At 48.8% G+C, this 27,133-nt stretch overlaps 1 protein-coding gene across 3 annotated transcripts in view; it reads left to right on the top strand.

Moving 5' to 3' along the window:
• Positions 1-9,426, top strand: part of CLIC5 (CLIC family member 5) — a 112,651-nt gene extending 103,225 nt beyond the window's left edge. For all 3 annotated transcript variants that reach the window (XM_083178686.1, XM_083178688.1, XM_083178687.1), the window contains exons 5-6: positions 6,015-6,196; positions 8,651-9,426. In XM_083178686.1, coding sequence (XP_083034812.1) covers positions 6,015-6,196; positions 8,651-8,818 — 350 coding nt within the window. In that variant the 3' untranslated portion in view covers positions 8,819-9,426. The remainder of the gene's footprint in view (positions 1-6,014; positions 6,197-8,650) is intronic.
• The last annotated feature ends 17,707 nt before the right edge of the window (positions 9,427-27,133 follow it).

The raw sequence follows: 27,133 nt of genomic DNA on the forward strand, positions 1-27,133 counted from the left end.
CGACCTAGCGCCAGATCCTTAGATGCCACGGCCTAGTGTCATGTAAACTGGAGCTTAACGCCCACGCAACCTGCGACCTAGCACCGGATCCTTAGATGCCATGACGTAGCATCATGCAACCTGGGGCCTAGCACCCGTGCAACCTGCAACCTAGCGCCGGATCCTTAGATGCCACGGCCTAGCATTGCGCAACCTGGCGCCTAACGCCCACGCAACCTGTGACCTAGTGCCGGATCCTTAGATGCCACGGCCTAGCGTCACGCAACCTGGGGCCTAACGCCCACGCAACCTGTGACCTAGCACCGGATCCTTAGATGCCATGACGTAGCATCATGCAACCTGGAGCCTAGCACCCGCGCAACCTGCAACCTAGCGCCGGATCCTTAGATGCCACGGCTTAGCATTGCGCAACCTGGCGCCTAACGCCCACGCAACCTGCGACCTAGTGCCGGATCCTTAGATGCCACGGCCTAGCGTCACGCAACCTGGGGCCTAACGCCCACGCAACCTGCGACCTAGTGCCGGATCCTTAGATGCCACGACCTAGCGTCACGCAACCTGGGGCCTAACGCCCACGCAACCTGTGACCTAGCACCGGATCCTTAGATGCCATGGCGTAACATTACGCAACCTGGGGCCTAGCGTCCGCGCAACCTGCAACCTAGCGCCGGATCCTTAGATGCCACGGCCTAGCATTGCGCAACCTGGGGCCTAACGCCCATGCAACCTTTAACGCACACACTCTGGAAAAGAACACAATTACATGAGTTAACACACAGCAAAATACCCAGAAAGAAATACACAGCGAAAACACAGTACAATGCCAGCAAGACGATCAATGCACAAAACACTAGGGAGGGCTTACCTCCCTCTGGCTGCTCCCAGCCACACCACTGTAGCCACCGTGGCAGTCCCTGTGCCCTCGGGCCTGCTGCCCAGCTGCCTACTGCTTTGGGCCTGCGGCCTGTTTGAATAGGCCTCAAGCCTGGAGGCCCTGGACCTAGGGCCCACTGGTCAGGAGGACCCAACTCACCATGACCCTGGGCCAAGAGGACCCGAATACCGCCCCCACAGGCCGGAAGGGTCTGAACCTGCTGAACGGGCCTAATGCCCGAAACCTTGTGGCCCCGTAGTGGAACAAAGGGGCCCAGGTCTGCTGCCCATGGGCCAGGAGGGCCCAACTGTAACTGACTCTGGCCCGAGAGGGTCTGAACATGCGCCACGGGCCTAGTGCCGGAACCCTGGTGGTCTAGGGGGTATGCGACTCCTCTCCCTCATGGCGGGCACTTCCTCCTTGAATTCCCGCCAGCGTCTGCCATCAGACACCGGGAGCGGGGTGGAGGGCAGCGGAGCGGGCGCCGATTGGCCCACCATGGCTGCCTCCTATTGGCCGCGCATCTGGGAGCCAGGATTGGCTCCTGCAGGGCGCCATTTTCGAAAAGGACGCCCTCTGTCTCGGCAGCCCGAATGGCGCCGAGAACTGGGAGCCACGCTGCCCGCTGCACCTCTTCCAGTGCAGGGATCGGGCACCCAGTCCCAGTGACCAGATGGGGGCACAGCTCTTCCTGCTCCGATGCTGGGGGAGCCGTCGCCGCACCCGAGCATCTTTCTACACTTGTAGATAGATAACCTGTATACTTGCAGGGTCTCCAGCGTAACGTCTGCCGTCCAGATGTGAACCTGTAACCGTACCGCATGTGACACCTGCACAGAGACATTGAGCGGCCCGCAATCCTGTGTAATCCGCAACCCAAGCCCTGCATCTCGTCAGTCCCAAACACTGGGAGGAGAGGACATGTGGGATTTATAACGGCATATGTCATATACATTTGCCATGTTCCATAGATTTATTGTACATGCCACCTATAATGCTCTGTGTATACATATATCAATGTGAATATAATTACTTGCACAAGTTTATATACAAATGTAGTTTCTGTTTTATTTCCTCAGCACAGACAGGGTGTAAGAACTCGTACAGAAATATCTTGGATAAAGGCCCTTTTTCTGGTTCACTCGCAAAGGCAAATTCCTTCTCAAATGGACAGAATCATGTGCACTGCAGGTGGGGCAGATGTAACTTGTGCAGAGAGAGTTAGATTTGGGTGGGGCTTTACTTCAAAGTGAGATCTATATTGCAGTGTAAAAATAAAGCAGTCAGTATTTTCCCTGCACAGAAACAAAATAACTCACCCAAATCTAATTCTATCTGCACTTGTTACATCTGCCCCACCTGCAGTGAACATGGTTTTGTCCATTTGAGAAGGAATTTGCCTTTGCGAGTGAACCAGAATAAGGCCCAATATCCTGCCTGGGCATAGCTCTACATAATGTATAATAAAGTCATATGTAGAGATTGATACTGATTATAATAGAGATAATGCAGCAGCCTTCTAACTGTCATTTTTCAAACCCAGCCTGCAATTTGACAGCTAGGAGCTGATTGGTGCGTTATCACTTCACCAGGCTTAATACATCTATCCCTGCAGTATTTGGCATATTCAATTATTGCTGGCTAATTAACTTGTGACATGGGTATTCAATTAAATAATCCTTTTTTCCATGCCCAATCGATGCAACCAAAAAATGTACATACTGTATTCGGAACGTGGCCACATTTTGCCATATGTACCATGGTGTGACGCATTGTGGGGCTAGGGTGCAGTGGGTAACGCCAGCCTACCTTATTGAAAATTGTGGACGTCTTTCCACATTTTTCCAAAAGAGGGATTCAATGAGATCCCCCCTCCTGGCCACTTTGGCTGTCTGCACATGCTACCAGTTCCTAAACACATTCTGGGGCTAGGGTGCAGTGGGTAACGCCAGCCTATCTTATTGAAAATTGTGGGCGTCTTTCCAAATTTTTCCAGAAGAGGGATCCAATCAGATCCCTCCTGGTGGCCACTTTGGCTGTCTGCACATGCTACCAGTTCCTAAACCAAGAAATCCTTTTATCAAAAAGGACAGCGCTCATTGGGAGGGGCTGACCTTTGCCATTTGCATCACTTTTTGTGTGTTCACAATGTGTGGTGGGTTGTGCCACATTGCAAAGTTGTGGCTTAGTACAACCCATCCCATGTCTTCATACATAGAATATACAAATAAAGGCGACTTTATATTTGTACCGTGGGTGGAACCAGGACAGGAATAAGGTCTGTGGGGGCCCTGGACAACAAAATTGCCCCCCACCCCCACCCAGATACCTGGGCAGCGGGGTCCCTGCGGCAGATGGGCAGTCAGTGGTGGGGTCCCTCTGGCAGATGGGAACTAGTAGCGCTACTAGTTCCCATCTGCAGCAGGGACCCCGCCGCTGACTTCCCAACCGCGTAGGGACTCTGCCGCTGACTGCAGTGTCCAGCTGCTGCAGGGACCCCCTGCCCGCCCCGCACTGCACGTCCCCGCTGCCTGCCACCACAACCGCAGTGCCTTCTGTGACCGCCCCTGTTGCCTTGTGCTTAATCCGGCACTGGGTGGAACGTTAGGTGTTCTATCTCTCCCGTTCCTGTTAGTGAAGAGAGGCTTCAGGTACCTTCCCCTGGTAGACACAACACCAAAGAGGTGTTTTATTGAAGGGAAAGGGGGCAAGGCGACAGCTTGACCCAATGTAGAATTCAGCATATTTAATTATTAAAAACAAATTGCTATGAAAATATTTTTGTGCATTTTTTAATATTTTTATTATTTTCATACAAATAATGAGAGATCCTGTTCAATGGTATGGAGAGGAAATATATACCCCCCCCCAAACATGAAATCCATGTTATTTTAGTCCTGTGTGCCTGGGAGGTGCCCCACAGTGTTCTGTTTGCTTTACGACCTGTCTGCTCCTATTGGTAAGTATGTCCGACCCGTTAGCATGCAGATTACTGCAAGCCTGTGCCAGGAGACCAGAAATATGTGTGCAACTTCAACATTCTCCGCTGCACCTAATTATAGATAATTACAGGTAACCCCTGTGTACACACGTGTGAAATCACAGAACACGCATTGTTCACGCCGGGCAATTATTGACATCAATAACCGTCTTTTTAATCAACATGTTTCTGGAAGGCTGTAAATTAAACAATTGTACATAGAGGCCCCTCTTGTTAATCTGTAGGGATTAATAGTACTACAAGATGTTCTTATGTCCCGTGAAATGTGGTCCGAGAACGATCAGAAAGGGCTCGGGGATAAGGCTCGTGTAAATGAATCTTTCATATATGTGTCACTTATATTGTATGGCGCAATAAGGGGTCAGCTAGAGTACTACAGTCCACAATATACGGTCCTGAGACATTGCCTTACACCGCTACAGTATTTCATTACGTCAGAAGAAATTACATACTGTATAATGGGAGTTTGCATTATAGATCATTATAATGTTATGTATAGGTGCCCATACACTAGTAAGATTTATCATCAGATCTGGCTGGTTGGAACAAAAACATGGTTATGGATGAGTGACAGTTTGGCAGTTTTCCAGCATTTCCAAGCAAATGGTCAACTGTCATCTGCTCTCATCCATAACCATGTTTTTGTTCCAACCAGCCAGATCTGCAGATAAATCTGCATGTGTATGGCCACCTTTAGAATGGATCATTGTTAACAATTTAACAATTTAAAAACATTACGGATGATAAAAATGATTAATAAAGACAATCCTGATAACTGCTCATATGGGGGCCGATTCCAGTTCACTCGGAGTGAACCCGAAATCGTTTTTTGCCCCGATGGTCAGGGTTTGTGCATTCACATGTGCACTTATGCGCAGGTGCAAACCCCAACTGTGAACAGCCTCGTTCGCACGGACGCAGTGTGGGCTTGTGGCGGTGGGCGCGGTTGTTGCTCAAGGGAACATTCAGCGTTTCATGAGCGTCCCCATGAGGGCGGGACAAGGTGCCCCGTCATGTGACGTCAGACCGTATCGGTTTTTACTGTATTTCCCCATGCACTCAAACACGATCTCCGGGTTTTGCCAATATACGGTAACGCCAGAAAAAAGCTGGCGTTACTCTAAAGGAGCCTACTGGCTTCTCCCCGCCATGGTTTTTAAGAGATCTGTCCCGGATTACTCCCAGCATGCCCCGCTGCCGGCGCTCTGCGCATGTGGAGAGGGACGGTCGGGTCTCAGAGCCAGAAGTCCAGCGCCGGAGCCGCTTCGCAAGGGAAAGCTCTTATCGCAAGATCTGTCCTTTGCTTTAATAATCGTATATGTTAGCGCATATGCGATCATTAACAATGCGGTACATGGCGAATGCCGTCGATTTGGAGCGGTGGTAGGTTAGTGCACCCCCCCCCCCAAAGTACCAACCGGCTCCTGTAATTTTTTAAACACAGCCTATAACATGTCAGTTAGGAGCTGATTTGCTGGTACTGTAATTTATCTCTCCAAGGCTTAGCACATAGACCCCTTGTTTGGAAAATGACAGTTAGGAGCTGACCGGGTGGTACTTTATCTCTTCCCACTTTATCTCCATGGCTTAGCACAGTGCATCTGTCCCAAAGCCTGTAAAATAACATTTAGCTGATTGGTTGGTACTCTTTCCAATCTTGGATGACACCCCCCATAGAGATCTATGTACTAAGCATTGGAGGAGATAAAGTGCCAGTCAACCAGCTCCTAACTGTAATTGTTAAAACACAGTCTATAACAAGACAGTTAGGGGCTGATTGCATACCTCCCAACATGACCCTCTCCAGGAGGGACACAATGCTCTGCTTCAGGACTTTCCTCTTAATTAAGGATTGCCATCACCTGTGGTGAAGCACCTTTCTTATTAGTTAACCTGTTCAAAAACAGGTGATGGCAATCATACATTAAGAGGAAAGTCCAGAAGCAGAGCATTTTGTCCCTCCTGGCATGGATCATGTTGGGAGGTATGTGATTGGCTGGTACTTTGGGCCTGATTCAGGTTTGCTCTGTAAGCTGCGAACATCTCTGCCCCCCTCCCGTTATACCGTACTTACCTCCTTTGTGGTACGCTGTAAAACGTAGTGGTTGACATGTCCTATTCCTTCTGACTCTTCCGCAGCACTAGAGAAAAGCTTGACGAAAGCTCTGAAGAAACTGGACGATTTTCTGAACACGCCGCTCACCGAGGAGATTGACGCAAACAGCCGAGAGGAGGAAAAGGTCTCGAGAAGGAAGTTCCTGGACGGAGATGAGTTAACTCTGGCCGACTGCAACCTCCTACCCAAACTCCATGTGGTCAAAGTAAGTACGGTGATGATCAGCAGAGAAAGCGTTTGGCATTGTAGACAGTGCTGTACTAGAGTAGTTGGCCTTATAGGCAGCGTGATGGACAGTGCCATGTGCACCGATGATCCTAAATAGATTGCTTCCAAAATAGGTTCAAAATCTCCGATATCATTCACTGTGCCGTGACCGCGCCGGCTGTTCTTCTGTACATAAATCCAATATACTACGCCCTGTACATTAATCCAATGGTTCTAAACCTCGGTCCTCAGGACCCCCGACAGTGCACGTTTTCCAGGTCTCCACACAGATTCACAGGTGAACTAATTAGCTCCACCTGTGATCTTTTAAAATGTGTCAGTGACTAATGAGTGCACCTGTGCACCTGCCGGGGGACCTGGAAAACGTGCACTGTTGGGGGTCCTTGAGGACCGAGGTTGAGAACCACTGCATTAATCCATAATACTACACCCTTCCTCACACTGGTGGAGACTTAGCAGCGGTTACGCTAGAGGCCATGTGAGACGTATCATACCTTCAAGAGAGGTCAAGTGGAGAAGTTGCCCATGTCAACCGATCTCCCTTCTAGCAGTGGCATCACTATGGAGTTGTAGACCGCTCCGAAGGTGAGAGTCAGGTGTTGCCGTGTGACATTCTCCAGCAGCACTAGGCTCCTGTCACTGAGGAGTAGCTGACAGTGAAGGCACTAGTCTCCGGGGGCAACCCAGCATCTCTATGGGAATGCTGAGCATGATGTAATCAGGATTCCCCCATAAGGCCACACACCTGTCTGTGAGGCCATGCCCACTTCTTATCGCGTGGTGGTGAGGTTATAGATTGTGATGCTTCTGCTTCTCTGTAATGACAGTTTCTCTAATTTATGGGCACGGATCAGCTCTGAGACCATGTATAGGTCGACGGCACTAGGTTGACACCGAAAGGTCGACATGCACTAGGTAGACAGTGACAAAATGTCGACATGGAAAGAGGTAGACACATAATAGGGTCGATGTGAGTTTCTCCTTTTTTTTTTTTTTTTGTGTGTCAATGTCGACACCTGAACATCTGGACCCACAATTAGTGTAGCGTGCCCCCTGCACTGCTACTGCTGCACTCGTCACACTTATCGTTCTCAATCGGCGTCCCCCTGGGTAAAAAAAGTTTTTTAAAAATGGGAAAAATTGGGAAAATCGAATGTCAACCTTTTCATGTGTTGACCGTTGCCATGTCAACCTTTTTACTTGCGTCCACCTTTTATCAGTGCAGACCTAGTGCATGTCAACCTCTTGTCTGTGTCAACCTATTGACTGTCTGTGAGCCATCTGGATCCTCTAAATTATAGACCATCCTCAACCAAGAAAAACAGTCATATAATCTATGCGTATAACATAGTGCCAGTGGGTTGTGTATAAAATGTATCATATATTTAATTAATATCAAATAACAACAATATTATAAAAAAATGGAGACTAACATATACACTGGGTACATGCAGCAGGTTTGCAGATATCGTAACCCAAAATAATATTCCCAATAAGAAAGCTAAGCCCTTATTCAGCTGATATGTCAGCCGTCCCTGCCTTGCCGTATTATATATGTTTGCGTTCACCAAAGCAATAGGAGAGATAATGATACACTTAATTTATTTCAATTAACATATTTTTACATATTGATGAGCTTATTTTAGTTAGGACCACCCATGGCATTCGCAAGCCACTCCCTATTTTTTATGGGTTCAGGTAGGAAATACACTGAAACCCATAATCCTGTAGGGTGTGTCAGGGCAAAAACAACCTCATTGGGTGCCAGCTGATCATGTGACTTATTCCCGGTTTTACGAAAAATTACCTGCTTCCCATTATTTTGAATATTTCAGGGTTCGATGTATCAGGTAGTGAACAAAGGGCCCGATCACACCTGGGTGTGAGTGCCACCTGCCGAACGGCACTACAAATCACCAGAAAAATTATGGCGGTGCCACATTCCCAATGATATTACGCAGGCGCAGTAATCTCTGTCTGGAGTCTATAGCACATGCGCCGATACGATTCCTTCCAGTTGGGTGGGTGCAGAATTTATACACAGGCCCCCTTGTCTGACAGAATGCCCCTTTAAATATCATAGACAAGTACTTCCATATTCATTGTCATGCATGTTTATTACATTACTATGCTGCAGCAGTACAGGTGGAGTAGTGGTTAGTATCACGCGGCCGCCTCCCATCCCTAAGGTCTTGTGTTCAGCTCCAACCAAAGCCATATATGTGTGGAGTAAATATGTTCTCCCCCTACTTGTGTAGGTTACCTCCCATGGAGATTTGTAAAAAATGATCCTTAGCGCAAATGTGTGTGCATGTGGCAGGAATGTAGATTGTAAACTCTACTCGCGCAAATGCTGCGGAATATATCTTCTACATAAATAACCGGTAAAGAATAATAATTCTGGAAATGTTTTCCTTTTTTTTTTTTTTAGGTTGTGGCAAAGAAATACAAGAACTATGAAATCCCAGCGGACATGACGGGAGTTTGGAGGTATCTGAAGAATGCATATGCCAGAGACGAGTTCACCAACACATGCGCCGCAGACAAAGAGACAGAACTGGCCTACGCCGATGTGGGGAAAAGACTCTCCAAGTCTTAACCGTAGGCTACAGTACGCCCAAAAACTGCTCTCACTGTTGCCTTAAGATGGACCTCCTGTTGGGACACCACACCACCACCCCCGCTTCCAGATTTACTGATGCTGTGGCCGTTTTGCCGAGATCGCCGTCTTGCGATTCTCTGTTTGCGAGGAAAACCTCAAAGGAATTTGCCTCAATCATATTGAAATGAAAGACAATGATACGAAGAACCACCAAACATAATTTCTATAATAAATTCATATCCTCTTAGGGCAATAATACTTGTTCTCATATATAAAGTATTTTTATAATGTAAGCAGATTTCTTTAATAGTGATTTATAAAAATGTATTATTTCATAGATAATTGTATAACATTCAGGATTCTTCAGACCACTCTGTATACCCTGTGGTAATATATTACTTTTGCTGCATTCTGCTGTTTTACGAGAGTGGTTTATATCTTGTTTGAGTACGCAGTGTATATCACGTATGAAGTACTGGCACTGGCGAGGCTTGTACGACATTCTGTAGGTGCTACAGTTACTAAGGGCCTCACCAAGAAGCTTTTTGTGCCTTCTTGGCTAAATTGCAGTATACAAACATCTAATAAATTAAGTTGAATTAATATTTTTTGGATTTGTTTCGCTTGACTCTAATAAAATGTATATCTTGGAGGCTCTGGGCCTGATTCTCTCAATTGAGAACATTGGCCATGACAGGTCGCTCAGCACACTACTCCCATCGCAATGTGTGTACGGGGTATTAGAGGTGTGAGAGATGCCTGGTTGGGTGAGAGATGTGAGGTAGTGTGAGAGATCTGAGGCAGAGTGAAAGATCTGAGGCATTGTGAGAGATGGGAGGAGGTGTGAGAATCATGAGGCGGTGTGAGAGATGTGAGGCGGTGTGAGAGATGTGAGGCGGTGTGAGAGATGTGAGGCGGTGTGATAGATGTGAGGCGGTGTGAGATGTGAGGAGGTGTGAGAGATGTGAGGCGGTGTGATAGATGTGAGGTGGTGTGAGGCGGTGTGAGAGATGTGATGAGGTGTGATAGATATGAGGTGGTGTGAGTGATGTGAGGCGGTGTGATAGATGTGAGGTGGTGTGAGAGATGTGATGAGGTGTGATAGATATGAGGTGGTGTGAGAGATGTGAGGCGGTGTGATAGATGTGAGGTGGTGTGAGAGATGTGAGGCGGTGTGAGGTGGTGTGAGAGATGTGATAGATATGAGGTGGTGTGAGAGATGTGAGGCGGTGTGATAGATGTGAGGTGGTGTGAGAGATGTGAGGCGGTGTGAGGTGGTGTGAGAGATGTGATGAGGTGTGATAGATATGAGGTGGTGTGATAGATGTGATAAGGTGTGAGGCGGTGTGAGAGATGTGAGGCGGTGTGAGAGATGTGAGGCGGTGTGAGAGATGTGAGGCGGTGTGAGAGATGTGAGGCGGTGTGATAGATGTGAGGCGGTGTGAGAGATGTGAGGTGGTGTGAGAGATGTGAGGTGGTGTGAGAGATGTGAGGCAGTGTGAGAGATGTGAGGCAGTGTGAGAGATGTGAGGTGGTGTGAGAGATGTGAGGTGGTGTGATAGATGTGAGGCGGTGTGAGATATGAGGCAGTGTGATAGATGTGAGGCAGTGTGAGATATGAGGCGGTGTGAGAGATGTGATGAGGTGTGAGAGATGTGAGGTGGTGTGAGAGATGTGATAGATGTGAGGCGTGTGATAGATGTGATATATGAGGCGGTGTGAGAGATGTGATGAGGTGTGAGGCGGTGTGAGAGATGTGAGGAGGTGTGAGAGATGTGATGAGGTGTGAGAGATGAGGCGGTAGGAGAGATGTGATGAGGTGTGAGATGTGAGGAGGTGTGAGAGATGTGATGAGGTGTGATAGGTACGGGTGGTGTGAGAGATATGAGATGGTGTGAGAGATGTGATGAGGTGTGATAGATGTGAGGTGGTGTGATAGATGTGAGGCGGTGTGAGGAGGTGTGATAGATGTGAGGTGGTGTGAGAGATGTGAGGAGGTGTGAGATATGAGGCGGTGTGAGAGATGTGAGGCGGTGTGAGAGATGTGAGGAGGTGTGAGAGATGTGAGGAGGTGTGAGATATGAGGCGGTAGGAGAGATGTGACGAGGTGTGAGATGTGAGGAGGTGTGAGAGATGTGATGAGGTGTGATAGGTACGGGTGGTGTGAGAGATATGAGATGGTGTGAGAGATGTAATGAGGTGTGATAGATGTGAGGGGGTGTGATAGATGTGAGGCGGTGTGAGAGATGTGAGGCTGTGTGAGGGGATGCAGTTAAGATCCCGGCGGTCGGGATCCCGGCGTTCAGAATCCCGACGCCGGAATCCCGACCGCCGAAATGCCGACACTTTCTCCCTCCTGGGGTGTCCACGACACCCCTGGAGGGAGAATAAAATAGCGTGCCGAGCGTAGCGAGGCACCGGGCCTGCTGCGTGGCGAGCGCAGCGAGCCCGTAAGGGGGGGCGATCCACGTCCCCCCCTTGTCGGCATTTCGGCTGTCGGGATTCCGGCGTCGGGATTCTGAACGCCGGGATCCCGACCGCCGGGATTTAATACTGAATCCGGTGTGAGAGATGTGAGGAGGTGTGAGATATGAGGCGGTGTGATAGATGGGAGGTGGTGTGAGAGATGTGATGAGGTTTGAAATATGAGGCGTATGAGAGATGTGAGGAGGTGTGATAGGTGCGGGGTGGTGTGAGAGATATGAGGTGGTGTGAGAGATGTGATGAGGTGTGATAGATGTGATGAGGTGTGAGATATGAGGCGGTGTGAGAGATATGTGATTAGGAGTGAGAGATGTGAGGTGGTGTGAGATGTGATGAGGTGTGATAGATGTGAGGCGTTGTGTGATAGATGTGATGAGGTGTGATAGATGTGATGAGGTGTGAGTTATAAGGCAGTGTGAGAGATGTGAGGCGGTGTGAGAGATTTGAGGCGGTGTGAGATGTGATGAGGTGTGATAGATGTGAGGTGGTGTGAGAGATGTGATGAGGTGTGAGATATGAGGTGGTGTGAGAGATGTGATGAGGTGTGATAGATGAGGCGGTGTGAGAGATATGAGACGGTGTGAGAGATGTGATAAGGTGTGAGAGATGTGAGGAGGTGTGATAGATGTGAGGCGGTGTGAGAGATGTGAGGCGGTGTGAGAGATGTGAGGAGGTGTGAGATATGAGGCGGTGTGATAGATGGGAGGTGGTGTGAGAGATGTGAGGAGGTGTGAGATATGAGGCGGTGTGATAGATGGGAGGTGGTGTGAGAGATGTGATGAGGTTTGAGATATGAGGCATATGAGAGATGTGAGGAGGTGTGATAGGTGCGGGTTGGTGTGAGATATGAGGTGGTGTGAGAGATGTGAGGAGGTGTGAGAGATGTGATGAGGTGTGATAGGTGCGGAGTGGTGTGAGAGATATGAGATGGTGTGAGAGATGTGATGAGGTGTGATAAATGTGTGGTGGTGTGAGATATGTGAGGCGGTGTGATAGATGGGAGGCGGTGTGAGAGATGTGAGGTGGTGTGAGAGATGTGAGGAGGTGTGAAAGATGTGATGAGGTGTGAGGAGGTGTGAGAGATGTGAAGAGGTGTGATAGGTGCGGGGTGGTGTGAGAGATGTGATGAGGTGTTAGAGATGTGATGAGGTGTGAGAGATCTGAGGCGGTGTGAGAGATGTGAGGTGGTGTGAGATGTGAGGCGGTGTGATAGATGTAAGGAAGTGTGAGAGATGTGATGAGGTGTGAGAGATGTGATGAGGTGTGAGAGATGTGATGAGGTGTGATAGATGTGATGAGGTGTGATAGATGAGAGGCGGTGTGAGAGATGCGAGGCGGTGTGAGAGATCGAGGCGGTGTGAGAGTTGAGCAACTGTGAATTGGTCCGTTTCCATGCCTAAAAAGGCTGTCGGGGGAGGTTAGTGTTAGGCTGTGGGTGTAGTTGAGGCTGTGGAAGGTGGTTTGGGTTAGGCTGTGGGTGTAGGTGAGGCTGTGGGGGAAGATAGGTTTAGGCAGTGGGAGGAGGGTTAGGCTGTGGGCAAATGTTAGGGTTAGGCTGTGTGTGGGGGGTTACGGTTATGCTGTGGTCGGAGGTTTGGTTTAGGCTGTCTGGCGAGGGTTAGGCTATGGGAGGAGGTTAGAGCTATGCTGTGGGGGGGAGGTTAGGGTTAGGCTGTGGAGTAAGGTAAGGGATAGGCAGTGGGTGTAGGTGAGGCTGTGGGGGGATGTTAGGGTTAGGCTGTGGGGAAGGTTAAGGTTATGCTGTGGAGGAGACTAGACTACAGAGTTGTGTTAGGTGTAACGATACTTCGTTACTATCCTTTTTTGTGTGGTGCCCTGGATGGGGCAGTTTGGGGGTTCCCTGTGCCCCGTAGAGAAACCACTAGAATGATAGGGATCTGTCCAACTAGGTTACCCTGGCAATTGATGGGGAGGCTCATAATATTGGGCAATTTTATGCCAAAAACCTCATATATGATATATAATTATTAAAATTGTAATGTCTGTATGTTGCCCCTGCTCTCGTTTCTATGTTGTAGTCCTAAGTCTCAGGTAACACATCTCATCTTTGCTCTCTAGTGCACATGCACCATCTTCACTGGGAAGATGGCGACGGCCAAGAAAGAGGGACCCGCTTCACACAAGCAAGTTGAATGGCCCCCGCTGAGGAGCTTGATATCATATCAGAATGCTTATCATAGTGAAATGGGGGGGGGGGGGGGGGGGGGGGGTGGGGAGATTTCCGTCCTCTTGTTAAGTTGCTTAAATTCTGACAACAATGCTATATAATATGATTATTAGAGCTGCTGCCACAATGTCATTCAGTTTAAGGGACAGAGCAGAGCTGCTGCATACGCACAGTGGTAGTCACTTCTTTTACCAAGTTTGTTGTGTGTGTGGATCTGAGTCCTTAATCAGTGCACAGGACCAAAGAGCAGCTATCAGGAAGAATAGACAGGAGCTTTACCATGAGGTGGGAAAATGTCATCTTAGAATATGCACTACTAGTTCTATTAGGTTTGTGTATTGTGGAATGTTTAATGTTCTCCTAACCACTTACTGTATTCTATATATATATTTAAATGTTTGATAGGGCAGGACGGATGATGTAATGGTCAGCAGTACTGAGGCCATGGGTTCAAATCCCACCAAGGCTCTAACTGTGCGGCATTCGTATAATCTCTTCACACTTGCATGGATTTCCTCCAGGTACTCCGTTTTCCTCCCACAATCCAAAAATTTACGGCATACGTCACAAGGTCGACAGCCAGAAGGTCGAAACCTGAATGGTCAACAGGGCCGTAGGTGAACACAAGCATTATGTCGACATTGGGAAGGTCGAAAGTCAAAAGTTGGACATGGGTTTTTCACTTTTTTTTTTACCGACATGGGCCGACAGGTGGTATTTCATGCCCTACCATCCACTAGGGCATGGAGTGAGAATATAATAGCTAAGCGTAGCGAGGCACCGTTTCGGAAGCATGGCGAGCGCAGCAAGGGGAAGCGGAGCACTTTTTTTGGTGTCCATGTTGACTGTGTCGACATTCGGGACATAAACGTCCAGAGTTTTCATGGGAAAGCCCATGAAACGCTCGGTGTTCCCATGGGCGCGTCTGTTTGCCGCCACCCACAGTGCTTTTTGAATTTTGCGAGCTTATAATTTGCAAATTCGGTTTCTAAACATCTCTCTCTCTCTCTCTCTCTCTCTCTATATATATATATACACATCACTTACCATATTTCAGCAACCTGATCAACTTACGAGAGTCCGAATAATTAAAATGAAAGCACCCGGGGTTATTCTCCTCCCCCACCACCGGAAGATGAGGACTGGGAGAAATGGGCTTTGAAATAAATTAGAGCGAGTGAGGCTGACACAGTAATTCTCCTTCTCACGTAGAAAGGTTTTACGCTGAGATTTGAACAGTTCTCCTGAAAAGTCCGAGAGACAGAAACTTGGCATGACGCGCCGCTGCGAGTCAGCAGGAAAGGAGCGAGAGGCGCGCGTTCTGTCACTCCCTCTCTCCATTACTTACCTTTCCATTTATGAATTCTTTTCAACATTTGGACTTTTCTATACATAACTTTAAATCACTAACATCCTTCACGGCTCTGTGATTTGCTGGTTCCATATGTAGCCTCTTGGCCCACTCTTTTGGCTGCGGCTCAATTCCTGTTCTTGCCCTGGGTTTACATTCTGTAGCCGGAGAGAGAGAGAGAATGAGGTTATTCATCACAAGCCACCTCCATGTGGAATTCATTGTGTGTGCCAGTATCAAGGTACAATACAGACACACAAAGGCCGCGCGCGCGTCTGCTCTGCTCTACACTCTCGCATCCAGATCTGCAGTCTAAACTATCACTGTCTGATTGTTCCTGGAGCATAGGTGCTGGCCGCCTAATGACCTGCCTGCATCACTCCTCGCTGCAATTATAGCAGCGCTGTGCTAATGCTAGAACACTGAGGTATATGTGATACTATAATGGGCCGGGAAAACTAAGGGGTAATTCATACCTGCTCGATAGGCTGCATAAATTTGCTGTCTAGCGAGCAGGTAAATGATGCCCCGCCGAGTGCTTGCCCCGCCTATCGCCCGAATCCCCGCGCTATGATGGGATTGGATGTGTACACTTAAACATCCGCTGGCATGTGGCCACACAGAGGAATAATCAGTCTTGGGGCTGTTACCGGAACACAAGCAGTTGCATCTGCTCCACCACATGGGGGCAGCAGAAAGTGGTGTTATTGATAGAATATTGAGCTTGTTTTTTTTTTTTTTTTAAACGTCAGTTAGTTACTATTTGTAGCTGTAATGGGCCCCATGGGATGCAGTTAAAATCCCGGCGGTCGGGATCCCGGCGTTCAGAATCCCGACGCCGGAATCCCGACCGCCGAAATCCCGACACTTTCTCCCTCCGTGGGTGTCCACGACACCCCTGGGGGGATAATAAATTAGCGTGCCGAGCATAGCGAGGCACCGGGCCCGCTGCGTGGGATTTCGGCGGTCGGGGTTCCGGCGTCGGGATTTTGACGCCGGGATCCCGACCGCCGGGATTTCATACTGAATCCGGCACCATACATCAGCAATCACAATTAATGGATTTCCAGATCCAGGGATTTTTTGGCCAGATAAATGGATTTTACAATCTATCTGAGTTTGCCCACACATTACAGATTTATTTCAGTGATCGGCAGATTTTTCCATCTAAAGATTGCATCTTCATATCTGGAAATTGCCCAATCGATTGTTATTTCAGCTGTTCATAATGTAAATAGATGAAGAAGACGAATTGGGAATGCCCACACATATAAAAAAGATCTGCAGATAATACCAGATTATTAAGCATGTTTAAAAACCTGATTAAGCAATCATTTTGATTGGGATTGCCAAAAGGGGGAGCCCACACATCTAAAATTAATTGTGGCAATCATCTCCATATCTGAAAATTGTCACAATAAATTGCTGATGTATGGGGCCCTTAAGGGCAAGTACAGTATGATGTATGAGTTTTGTATCAGTGTTGTGTGTACAGTATGTGCATGTATAGTTCAGTATGTATGCATCTATCTATCTATCTATCTATCTATCTATCTATCTATCTATCTATCTATCTATCTATCTATCTATCTATCTATCCAGGGGTTAAAGTGAGGGGGAATGAGGTGGAACTTATTTCCACCACCTGTAACGCAACGCAATGCAACGGCCCTGCTCTGTAAGTCCACCAGAAATGCCTGTCCCACAACCCACATCAATAGATGATGCAGGTGACACTAGTGTCACTAATGAGTTGATGCCACCTCCCTCTCCTCCAGACTTGATGGCTCCATGGTTCTCCTCCACCCCTCCTGGTACCCAAATGGTCATGAGTTCCACCACCTCTCCAGGACCACTTTAAGCCCTGTATCTATCTATCTATCTATCTATCTATCTATCTATCTATCTATCTATCTATCTATCTACTAAACCAAAAGTTAGAGACAGGTGTGGAAAAAAAGTAAGACGGTACTTGTTTCCTAGCACGGCCACAACGATTTAGATCGTTGTGGTCGTAAGATAAAAAATCGGATCGATCGCATCGCATGCGATTTGGTCGCATGCGATGCGACCGATCCGACCGACCGATTTTTCACCCGATTTTTTTTTTTTTTTCACATGATTATTTTCAATTGCCCCCCCAAATGTTACTAAGTGGACTAGACCCCACGATAGACGTCAACCCGAAGCGTGGCGAGCGTAGCGAGCCCGCGAGGGGCGGCGGTGCGCGTCCTCCGACCTTTTCATTCCCCTACTATCCACTAGGGCGTGGAGTGAGAATAGAATAGTGTGGCGAGCGCAGCGAGCCACCGAGCCCGAAGCGTGGCGAGCGCAGCGCGCCCCGCGAGGGGACGCGTATAACTTCACAGGTATACGCGTGCGCTCGCCACGCTTCGGGCTCGGTGGCTCGCTGCGCTCGCCACACTATTCTATTCTCACTCCACGCCCTAGTGGATAGTAGGGGAATGAAAAGGTCGGAGGACGCGCACCGCCGCCCCTCGCGGGCTCGCTGCGCTCGCCACGCTTCGGGTTGACGTCTATCGTGGGGTCATGGCGGGCACATAAAAAATGTGAAATGGGTCATATTGGCCCATTTCACCTTTTTTATCATTTTTCCCTATGTGAGATGGACTTAATCAAGTCCATCTCATCTTGTGCCATTATAATGGCACAAGATCGACCGATTTCAATGTTAAAAGATTTTTTAACATTGAAGTCTATGGAAAAATCGGGTCAATCGGTCGGTCGCATCGCGGCCGATTTTAATTGGTCGCGACCGACCGATTGACCCGATTTCTGTCAATCAAAGGGAAAAAATTGTAAAAAATCGGCCACATCGTGAGGATCGTGTCCCTTAATTAAGAGCCACGATCACTCACGATTGTGGCCGTTCTAGGAAACAAGTACCAGTAAGACTGCTTCCAGATGCAAAGTGAATAAATAGAAGATAAATCTAAATCTCATATATATTTGGCTACATCTGTCACTCAAAGTGTGTGAGTGTGTGTATAACGCTGGGTGGAGCCTCTGACTCACATGACTGACTCACATGACAGAGAACCAGTCCAGTGAGCCCACAGTGCCAGACACCCTCTGCCTTCCCATGTTGCCAAGGAAAGACACTGCTACTCCACAGCCACCAGGTGAGCACCCGCCCCCCCCCTCCTCCCGCAATTCACACCCCCCCAGCGACCTCCCCTCCCGCGGTTTGCACCCCCCGCGACCTCCCCTCCCGCGATTCGCAGCAAAACCCCCCCGTGCCCCCTCCTCCCGCGATTCGCGGCACCCCCACCCCCGCGACCCCCCCTCCTGCGATTCGCAGCATCCCCCCACAACCCCCCTCCCGCGATTCGCACCCCCCTGCGCGACACCCCCCTCCCACGATTTGTGGCAACCCCCGCGACCTCCCGCGATTCGCGGCACCCCTCCCCCACCCGTGACCCCCCTCCCGCGATTTGCGGCACCCACCCCCGCGACCCCCCCTCCCGCAATTTGCTGCACCCCTCCTGCGACCCCCCCTCCCTCGATTCGCGGACACCCCCCCCCCCCGCGCGATTCACGGCAACCTCAGGATTAAATGGCACATGCAAAACACTGACATGGCTATGGTCGACAATGAAAAAGGTTGACATGAGTTTTTTAAGATTTATTTTTCATTTTTTGAATGTTTTCATATTCATTCTCATGTGTCGACATGGACACCAATACAAACGTTCACAAATTAAGGGGGCGCAGCCCCTTACGACAGTGTGAAGGGCGCGATGAATCACCTAGTAAAATCAATATTTGGTGTGACCAGCCTTCAGTTCTCCTAGGTACACTGCACACAGGTTTTGAATGTAGTTGTCTCAAACATCTTGGGGAACCCACCACAGATCTTCTAAGGATGCAGCCTGCTCAACAGGGCTGGCTCTAACACTAGGCAGCTGCCTAGGGTGCCAGGATCTAGGGGGGCGCCACCAAGTCTGCCTATCAAAAAATCAAGGATGTCTGTGAGGATTCTTGCTGTACTTAATGCAGGTGGTTGCTGTGGAACCTCTACAACCTCACCTCCATACTTTCTCATGAGACATACTTCTATATTTTGCTGCCCTCTCTTCCTGTACTATGTTGTGAGTGGCAAAGGGGAGGGTTCTGGGGGCCTCCAGAGAAAGCAGGTGTCTTGCCCACCTACCTGGGGGGCTGGGAGGACCACTGCATTTTGGGAGGCTCCCTGCCGTTCCAGAATGTTAGGCAAGTATGCATTAAGGGGTTGGAAAATGGTTATTGGTGGCAGTATGGGTGGCGGGGGGGGGGGGGGGGGGCGGTGGTAGGTTGAAGTTTTGCCTAGGGTGCTGGGAAGCCTTACACCTGCCCTGCTGCTCAAGTCCTTCCGTCTCTTCATGTTACAGTATCTCCGACATATATCTCTTTGGGGCCATATCATCCCTTCTAGGACTCCTTGTTCTTCTTCATGCTGAAGACGGTTCTTAATGACATTGGCTGTGTGTTTGGGGTTGTTGTCCTGCTGCAGAATAGATTTGGAGCCAATCAAACTTATTCCTGATGGTATTGCATGATGGATAGGTAACTTCCTGTATTTTTTAACATTCATTACACCTAGGGTGGCCAATCCCGGGATTTGGCCCTAAAAAGTGCGGGCAGCGTCTGAGCACTCATTCAGACGCTGCCCGGCTGTTCCTTCGTGCGGCCACGCCACTTCCTCTGTTGTGACCCCTTCCCAGGATTGAGCATTTTTCAATCCCGGATCCCGGGATTGAAAAAATGCCCCGGCATTGGCATCCCTAATTACACCATTAATCCTGAACAAATTGCCAATTCCCTTTGCTGAAATGAAGCCCTAAACTTGCAAAGAACCCCCACCAGGACTCACTGTTGCCTGCAGACCTCATCATTGTTCCACTCTTCAGCCCTTCGGCAAACAAACTACCTTCTGTTACAGCCAAATATTTCACATTTTGACTCCTCAGTTCAGAGCAGCTCTAACCATGTTTCTGCACCCCAGTTTTCCTATGGGTGGAAGCTGAGATGGGTATAGCTGAGTCACTTAACCATATTTCCACATCAAAGATATGTCTTTTTTTCCGAAATTCTTCCATAAAGAACATTTCTGGTCTGACTTCACTAAACAGTAGATGGGTCCCCGGCGCCACCACTAGGCAGCTTCAGGCATTTGCCTAGGGCGGCGGCCACTGGAGGGCGGTACTGAGCTGTACAGCAGCAGCGCTTCCGCCTGAGGAGAGCAGGAAGGGGTGTGGTATGGGACTCCGACAGTCGGGATCCCGACAGTCATTATCCCGACGAAAATAGCGGGTGGCCGTCGGTCACCCGGCTGCCGGCGTTTTGACAGTCGGGATGCCGACGTTGGGTAAATGACTGTTGGGATCCCGACTGTCGGGAACCCATCCGGCACCCGCAGGAAGAAAGAAGCTGCCAAGTACCCCCCCCCCGGAGCCCGCTCGTGGATATGATAGGAAGGTGGCGCCCCCCCTGGTGGTCAGCGTTAAAACCTTTTTCATGTTGACTTTTTTACATGTCGACATAATGCTTGTGTTGACCCAGTGACCATGTCCGCCTAATTCCGGTGACAAAATATTAACTGTCGACCTATAGTGCTCAGGTACGGGTCATTGGGTCGACGCATATTAGGTCAACAGGCATTGTGTCGACCACTGAAGGTCGACATGGCTTAGGATGACACATGAAATAGGTCGACATGGCTAAGGTCGACAGGATATGGAGGTCAACACAATCATTAGGTTGACAATGGGTAGATCGACAGTCAAAAGGTCGACATGATTTTGTCACATTTTTTGTCCCAAATGCCGACATTGTCGATATGGACACTGTCAAAGTGTACCGCATCCCCTCGCATGACTCGCTGTACTCGTCATGCTTCGGGCACGATGCATTGGTTCGCTCGACACACTATTATATTCTCCCAGCATGCCGTAGTGGATGGTAGGGCATGAAATATCGCCTGTCGGCACATGTCGCTCCAAATTTTTTTGAAAAACTCAAGTCGACCTTTTGACCGTTGAACTTCCCAACTACTTTTCTTTTAATTTCTAAAGAAATGGCGCTAGAAGCAGCAGTTAGAAACAGGAATGTTCACCTTAGACTCGGGTTTCTGTGGTCATGCCACTTCATTTACCATCCTAATGGTGGCATACATCGCTACCACTGGCCGGGAATACTTCAGGGACGATCATCTGTCTAATGTTTACGTTCCACAGCAGCGTGGTTTGACGGCCCCGTGTTAGGCCGATGTGCTCAGGGCTTTGTGTGAGCTGAACTTTGTCACATTATTAAACTGTCAGCAATACACAACGGTTATTAAGATTCTTGGTGGGAATTCTGCCCATATGTTTCGGTTACTCTGCTGGGATTATATCAACACCATTTGTATGTAAAGTCTGCTGAGAGAGCAGCGGAGATGAAGAAAAGGCATCTGTGAGGGGGACACAGAAAAACGCCTGTGTATGTACGGCCTCCTAAATTTGTCTCGACAGAGCATGATTTCCCATGTGCTCCTGCCGTTTCCATTCAGCCTAGGTGTAAAGTCCGAGAAAATGGCAGCTGGAAGTGCAAGGCAGCTCTGGTAAAGTGACACATGGGGTGTAAGTCGCTGGAGACGGCGGACGCTGCCTTCAGTGGGGTATAATAAAACATACCGGTGTTACTGAAATGTGAAAATGATATCAATATGTAGAATTTATAACTCAATTCTATGAATGTAATTGGTTAAAGACCCGGGTCCTTACGCCTTGGGTTTATCCTGGCTTCTGTCCTCATGGTTTTCTCTGCTCCCAGTGTAATAAAACACTCAGTCTCCGGCGGTGGAAGGTGACGGCAGTCTCAGGCTGACGGGAGTCATTCACAAGAGTATTGAGCGTTCCCCATACCCTATAATATTCCCCCTTACCTACTAAGTGGGCTGTTACTATTACATTTAGGGCCTTATTCTGATCTGAGCTCAGTACAAATTTGTTCTTAAAATGGGCAAAACCATGTGCACTGCAGGTGGGGCAGATGTAACCTGTGCAAAGAGAATTAAATTTGGGTGGGGTGTGCTGAAACTGAAATCTAAATTGCAGTGTAAAAATAATGCAGCCAGTATTTACCCTGCACAGAAACAAAATAACTCACACAAACCTAACTCTCTCTATACATGTTACATCTGCCCCACCTGTAGTGCACATGGTTTTGCCCATTTTAAGAACAAATTTGTACTGAGCTCAGATCAGAATAAGGCCCTTAATTTGGCATTTGTTTGGCGGTACACTTTTAAATGCAATGTACAGTACTTGCCACACACTGGGCAGGATGCACTACGGGTGTTTTCGGACTTTGTCTGCATCTCCAATATGTACCAAGCTCAGGAATGCAATGCATTCTGGGGCTTGTATGTGGAGGGTAATGCCAACTTTAGCTAGAAGAAGAACTTTTGCATTACCATATAGAAGTAAGTCTATGGGCTTCACATCGCATGAGAGGAATCCAATCGGATCCCTGCCAGACCCCCCCCCCCCTCTCTTTGTGCATGCGCAGAGTGACTACCAAGTCCAAGGATAGAGCAGACTACCAAGTCCAAAGAACAGTTCTTCTCAGGAGAGCTGTCCTTTGCGGTTATAACTAAATTTCTATGTACACACCTGAAGGTATGTATGCAATAAGTGGCAGGAGGTACCACATTGCAGTTTCAGGGCTTAGTACATCCAACTAATACCCCTTTTACACCGTAGAAAAATCCGGGTCAGCGGCGGGTCAGACCCGGATCTTCGGCGGTGTAAATCCCTAACGCCGTGTCCCATTACAAGGGACTTCTACCCAGGTCCTGACCTGGGTAGAACACGGCTAGGACCTGGGTAGAGGGCGGTGTAAATGGGAACGCCGGGTCGGATGACCCGGCTCCCATTTACATGAATGGGGAATGTCCAACCTGCGGACCGCAGCGTCCGCAGGTTGGACGGGTTGTCAGCCTGACAGTCACTGACAGCCGGCGCTGCTGTCTGCTATACCCTGCAGACAGCAGCAGCAGCGGCGGCGGGGGGAGGGAGGTGAACGGATGCCTGTGTGCGGCATCCATTCACATCCTGTGCGACGGCGGGGGGAGTGTGCGCGGGGACTGGGGGCAGCCTAGCAGCTTACCTTAGTGCTGGGCTGCCCCCAGCAGCGTTCCGGTCCAGCGGCGGCACGCGGCGGTGATTGGCGCTTGGAGATGACATCGCGCTGTCATCTCCAAGCTCCGGGGGGGGGGGGGGGCGGGCGCGGGTGCGGGTCGGGCTGTCCGCCCGGTGTAAATGGCACTAAACGCCGGGTCGCACCCGGCTTGAACCTGGGTCTAAAAAAGCCGGGTGCGACCCGGCGTTTTGGTGTAAAAGGGGTATAAGTCACACAGTCTATGCAGCAGGTAAGTGTGTGATTGGATGGTGATGTCACGGAGTCCCAGGGGGCCCACACCATGCACACTGTACCCATTTCTTAATACTTACCCCCTAGAGTCCCGCGAGGCAGCAGCGCTGACGGAATCGATGGACAATTGGCACGGACTCTCTTGTCCTGGGCAGCTGGAACGCTGCGGCTGTGAGAAGGGCCCGGCCGGAGGAGGCTGCACACGAGCCACCTCCTCTCTTGAAGCACCCCTGGCAGTCACACAGTCTATGTAGTAAGTTAGTGTGTAATTGGATGATGTCACAAAGTGAGCACAGTGCGGTCAGTCTATGTAGTAAGTTAGTGTGTAATTGGATGATGTCACAGAGTGAGCACAGTGCGGTAAATCTATGTAGTAAGTTAGTGGGCAATTGGATGGTGATGTCACAGAGTGAGCACAGTGCGGTCACACAGTCTATGTAGCAGGTTAGTGTGATTGAATGGTGATGTCACAGAGGGGTAGATTTATTATATGGCGATCAGGGGAATCTGCGCTATCCCCGTGCGTTATAGCAGGGGATAGCGCTTCCCCTGATCTATCACACCCGCCGAGCGTTTACTCTAACGCCGGCGGTGTGGGGCAGGAGGCATAGCGCAGGGGCGATATTTTGCACTGCGCCCCTGCCTCCTGCCAGATTTATGAACGGTCAGCATCGCTGACCGTTCCGCCGCCTGCAGCTGTCCACTTCGCCAGCTGCAGGCGGCGATGCCCTATACCTACAGCAGGGACAGCGCTGTCCCTGCTGCTGGCGCTGAGCTGGGATCTTGCGAGACTAGCGAGATCCCGCGCATGCGCAGTGAGCCGGCCGGGGGGAAAGGAGACGGCGCATCAGTATTAACTGATGCGCTGTCTCCAGGAGGGACATCGCCAGAGGGGGGAGTTAGCGCTCCCCCACTCCAGCGTCAAGATCTTAATAGATCTTGTCAATGTCCCTTCCTGCATCGCCTCGCTAATGAGGCGAAGCAGGAACTGTTATAGCGGCGCGATAGGCGCCGCTATAATAAATCTACCCCAGAGTGAGCACACTGCAGTTGCCGACGTACGGGGATTATATGAGGGGCTGGACCGGAGGCTTTTTAAGACACCCGGATACCGGGAGAATCCCGGAATCCGGGAAACTGGAAAAGCCTCCGGTAGGGTTGCCACCTAAAACGGGAGAATCCCAGAAATCCGGGAGAGGCGGTGGAAATCCTAGTAGCAGGTTAGTGTGAATGGATGGTGAGGTCACAGAAGGTCACACAGTCTATGTAGCAGGTTAGTGTGTGATTTAATAGTGATGTCACAGAATGAGCACAGTGCAGTCACACAATTTATGTAGCAGCTCAGTGTGAAATTGGATGGTGATATCACAGAGTGAGCGCAGTTCAGTCACACAGTCTATGTAGCAGGTTAGCCTGTAATTGGATGGTGATGTCACAGAATGAGCACAGTACAGTCACACGGTCTGTGTAGCAGGTTACTGTGTGAAACGAGGATTTCTGTCACCTGGAAAAAGGTTGTAATTTGGTGTGCCTTTTAAACTACTGTGTAGTATAATGTTAAAAAGGAGTACTGTGTTGTATAAGGGGTGATAATGTGTGATGCTACAACATGGGGAAAGGTAGATTGGGAAAGAAAACCTGTGCACCAGTACCACTTTTAGGTATATAGGATATGTATCAGGTATACTTATATAAGAAGATCCACTATTTTATGTTATCAGATATGCGTTGTACATTGATAAATGTTGTGGAGGTGCTCCCCTGAGAGTAAGAAATGATGCAAAAGAGAAAAGAGAAAGTACTCTCTATTTTTGGGGGCACGCTTTTAAATTTAAAACTTAACGTTTAATTATAGATTCATTAAAATAGATTTAGACATGACAAGACAGACATACAAAAAACATGTACAATTCTTGAGACTCCGAATATCAGAGTTCTCTATTAATTATTGAGGTACCACAATATATGAAGTGGACCGCGAATATTTGTTATTGTGGTAAAATACCTTATTTTGCACCGAATATTTTTAGTTTTTAGGTCGTTATTATTTTCTATTGACAGGAAGATTTTTGATATAAGGAAAAAAAGAGGGAAGGGAAAGGAGAAAGAAAAGAAAAAAAGAAGAATAAAAGAAGGGAAGAGAAGGGAAGGGAGGGAGGGAGAAGGAGGGGAAGGGTCAAAGAAGAAGGGAAGTGAGAAGAAGAGGTTGATGAGAACAAATTAAGTGTTAGTACACCCCTGCACAGGGCCGTTTCTAGACAATTTAGCTCCCAGGGCAAAGAAAGAAAAATGCGCCCCCCCCCCCCCCCCAAATACATAACATGACATAGAAGAAATTGCACGCGCCTACGGCGCGCGCGTCGAAGTAGGGGGTGTGGTTTATTTTAAAAGGGGTGTGGTTTAATATATGGGTCGTGGTCTAGCAGGAAAACTATTACCTTACATCTCACTTTTGCAACCTGCATGTCCCGACATTGGTTACCGCAGGAATTGTCATTGTCCTCCCGCACTTAAGTTGGCGGGCTGAAGGCCACACAGTGACATAAAAATATAAAGGCCCATACAGTGACGTAGGGCGGGATGTATTAATATACATCGCCGCCCTTCGCCTGGCAGCCGCCGCGATGCTGCCGCATAGGTACACATATGCGGCTAACATCGGTGACAGAGACCCCCGCGATACCTGTGATGTGGTCTGCGGGGGTCTCCGTCACATCCCGGCGGCTGCCAGTGTCCCCCTGCGTCTCCTCCTCCCCCCTGCAGCCGGATGTCCTGCCGGCTGTGACACCTGGGGGAGGAGATCAAAGGAGGGGGGGGGGGGGGGGGGGCGCGCGGACGGCAGACGGCGGGCGGCGAAAGACACCAATAGGCTTCTATAGGGTATCGCCACCCAGAGGGTGGCGTTACCGTGCCTAGCGAAAACGGGGCGGACGGGTATTGATACATAGGAAAATACGGTAAAACGGGTGTTTTACTATCTGGGTGGTGGTAAGACCCCTATTAAGGGGCTGCTAACATTGTAATTATTTTATACAATTGTGAATACGACCCCACAGAAACTGTACTGTTTTGCTGTCATTTTGAGAAAAGGGCTTCATTGTTTTTCCTTGTGTTTTACCCTTGTCTGCTCTGATTGGTTTAGAACCATTAAGATCACCTAGAGTGATAACTTTTATGTGAAGGAATGAGATGTATGATTATGTTTTCTTAGCTAAATTTATATAATTAGTGACAGGATTATTTTTTACTATTGTGAAAACAGGTGATTAAGCTGATGTTTGATACTTGTAAATTGATATACAGGTGTATATAATGATATTGTGATCAAAGGACCACTCTTTTGATCCTTGTTTGATATCACACATTCCAAATATTACTGCGTTTACCTGCTATCCTATTTCTTGTATTTCTCTAACGATATACCTTTCTCTATATAACTGGGAAATTCCATTATTGTCTTTAAAGGTGGAGTTCACCGCTCATCGCCCACCAATACTGCAAAGCAAGTGGGAGATAGCAGCGTGCACATACACCCTACAAGGCAATTAACTTTGCTCTCTAAAAACTATACACTTTCTGGGCTCAAAACCTCACTGATTGAGGGTAGATTTCCCTGCGAGGGCTTAGCTAATCAGGGAGTCGCCCACTCTAACAGAGAGGGAATTACAGCCCAACTATTTAACACCCTTATCTGCAACTGTCGCATGGTAAGACCCGCTCAATTGCACAGTCTGGTTTAGCCAGACATACAGAGCAATCAGCAGCAGTCACCGTGATCACAATCAAACTGCAGGGGTGTACTAACACTTAATTTGTTCTCATCAACCTCTTCTTCTCACTTCCCTTCTTCTTTGACCCTTCCCCTCCTTCTCCC

Source organism: Crinia signifera, chromosome 3 (genome assembly GCF_055691185.1).
Source record: "Crinia signifera chromosome 3, ASM5569118v1, whole genome shotgun sequence".
Lineage (NCBI taxonomy): Eukaryota > Metazoa > Chordata > Amphibia > Anura > Myobatrachidae > Crinia > Crinia signifera.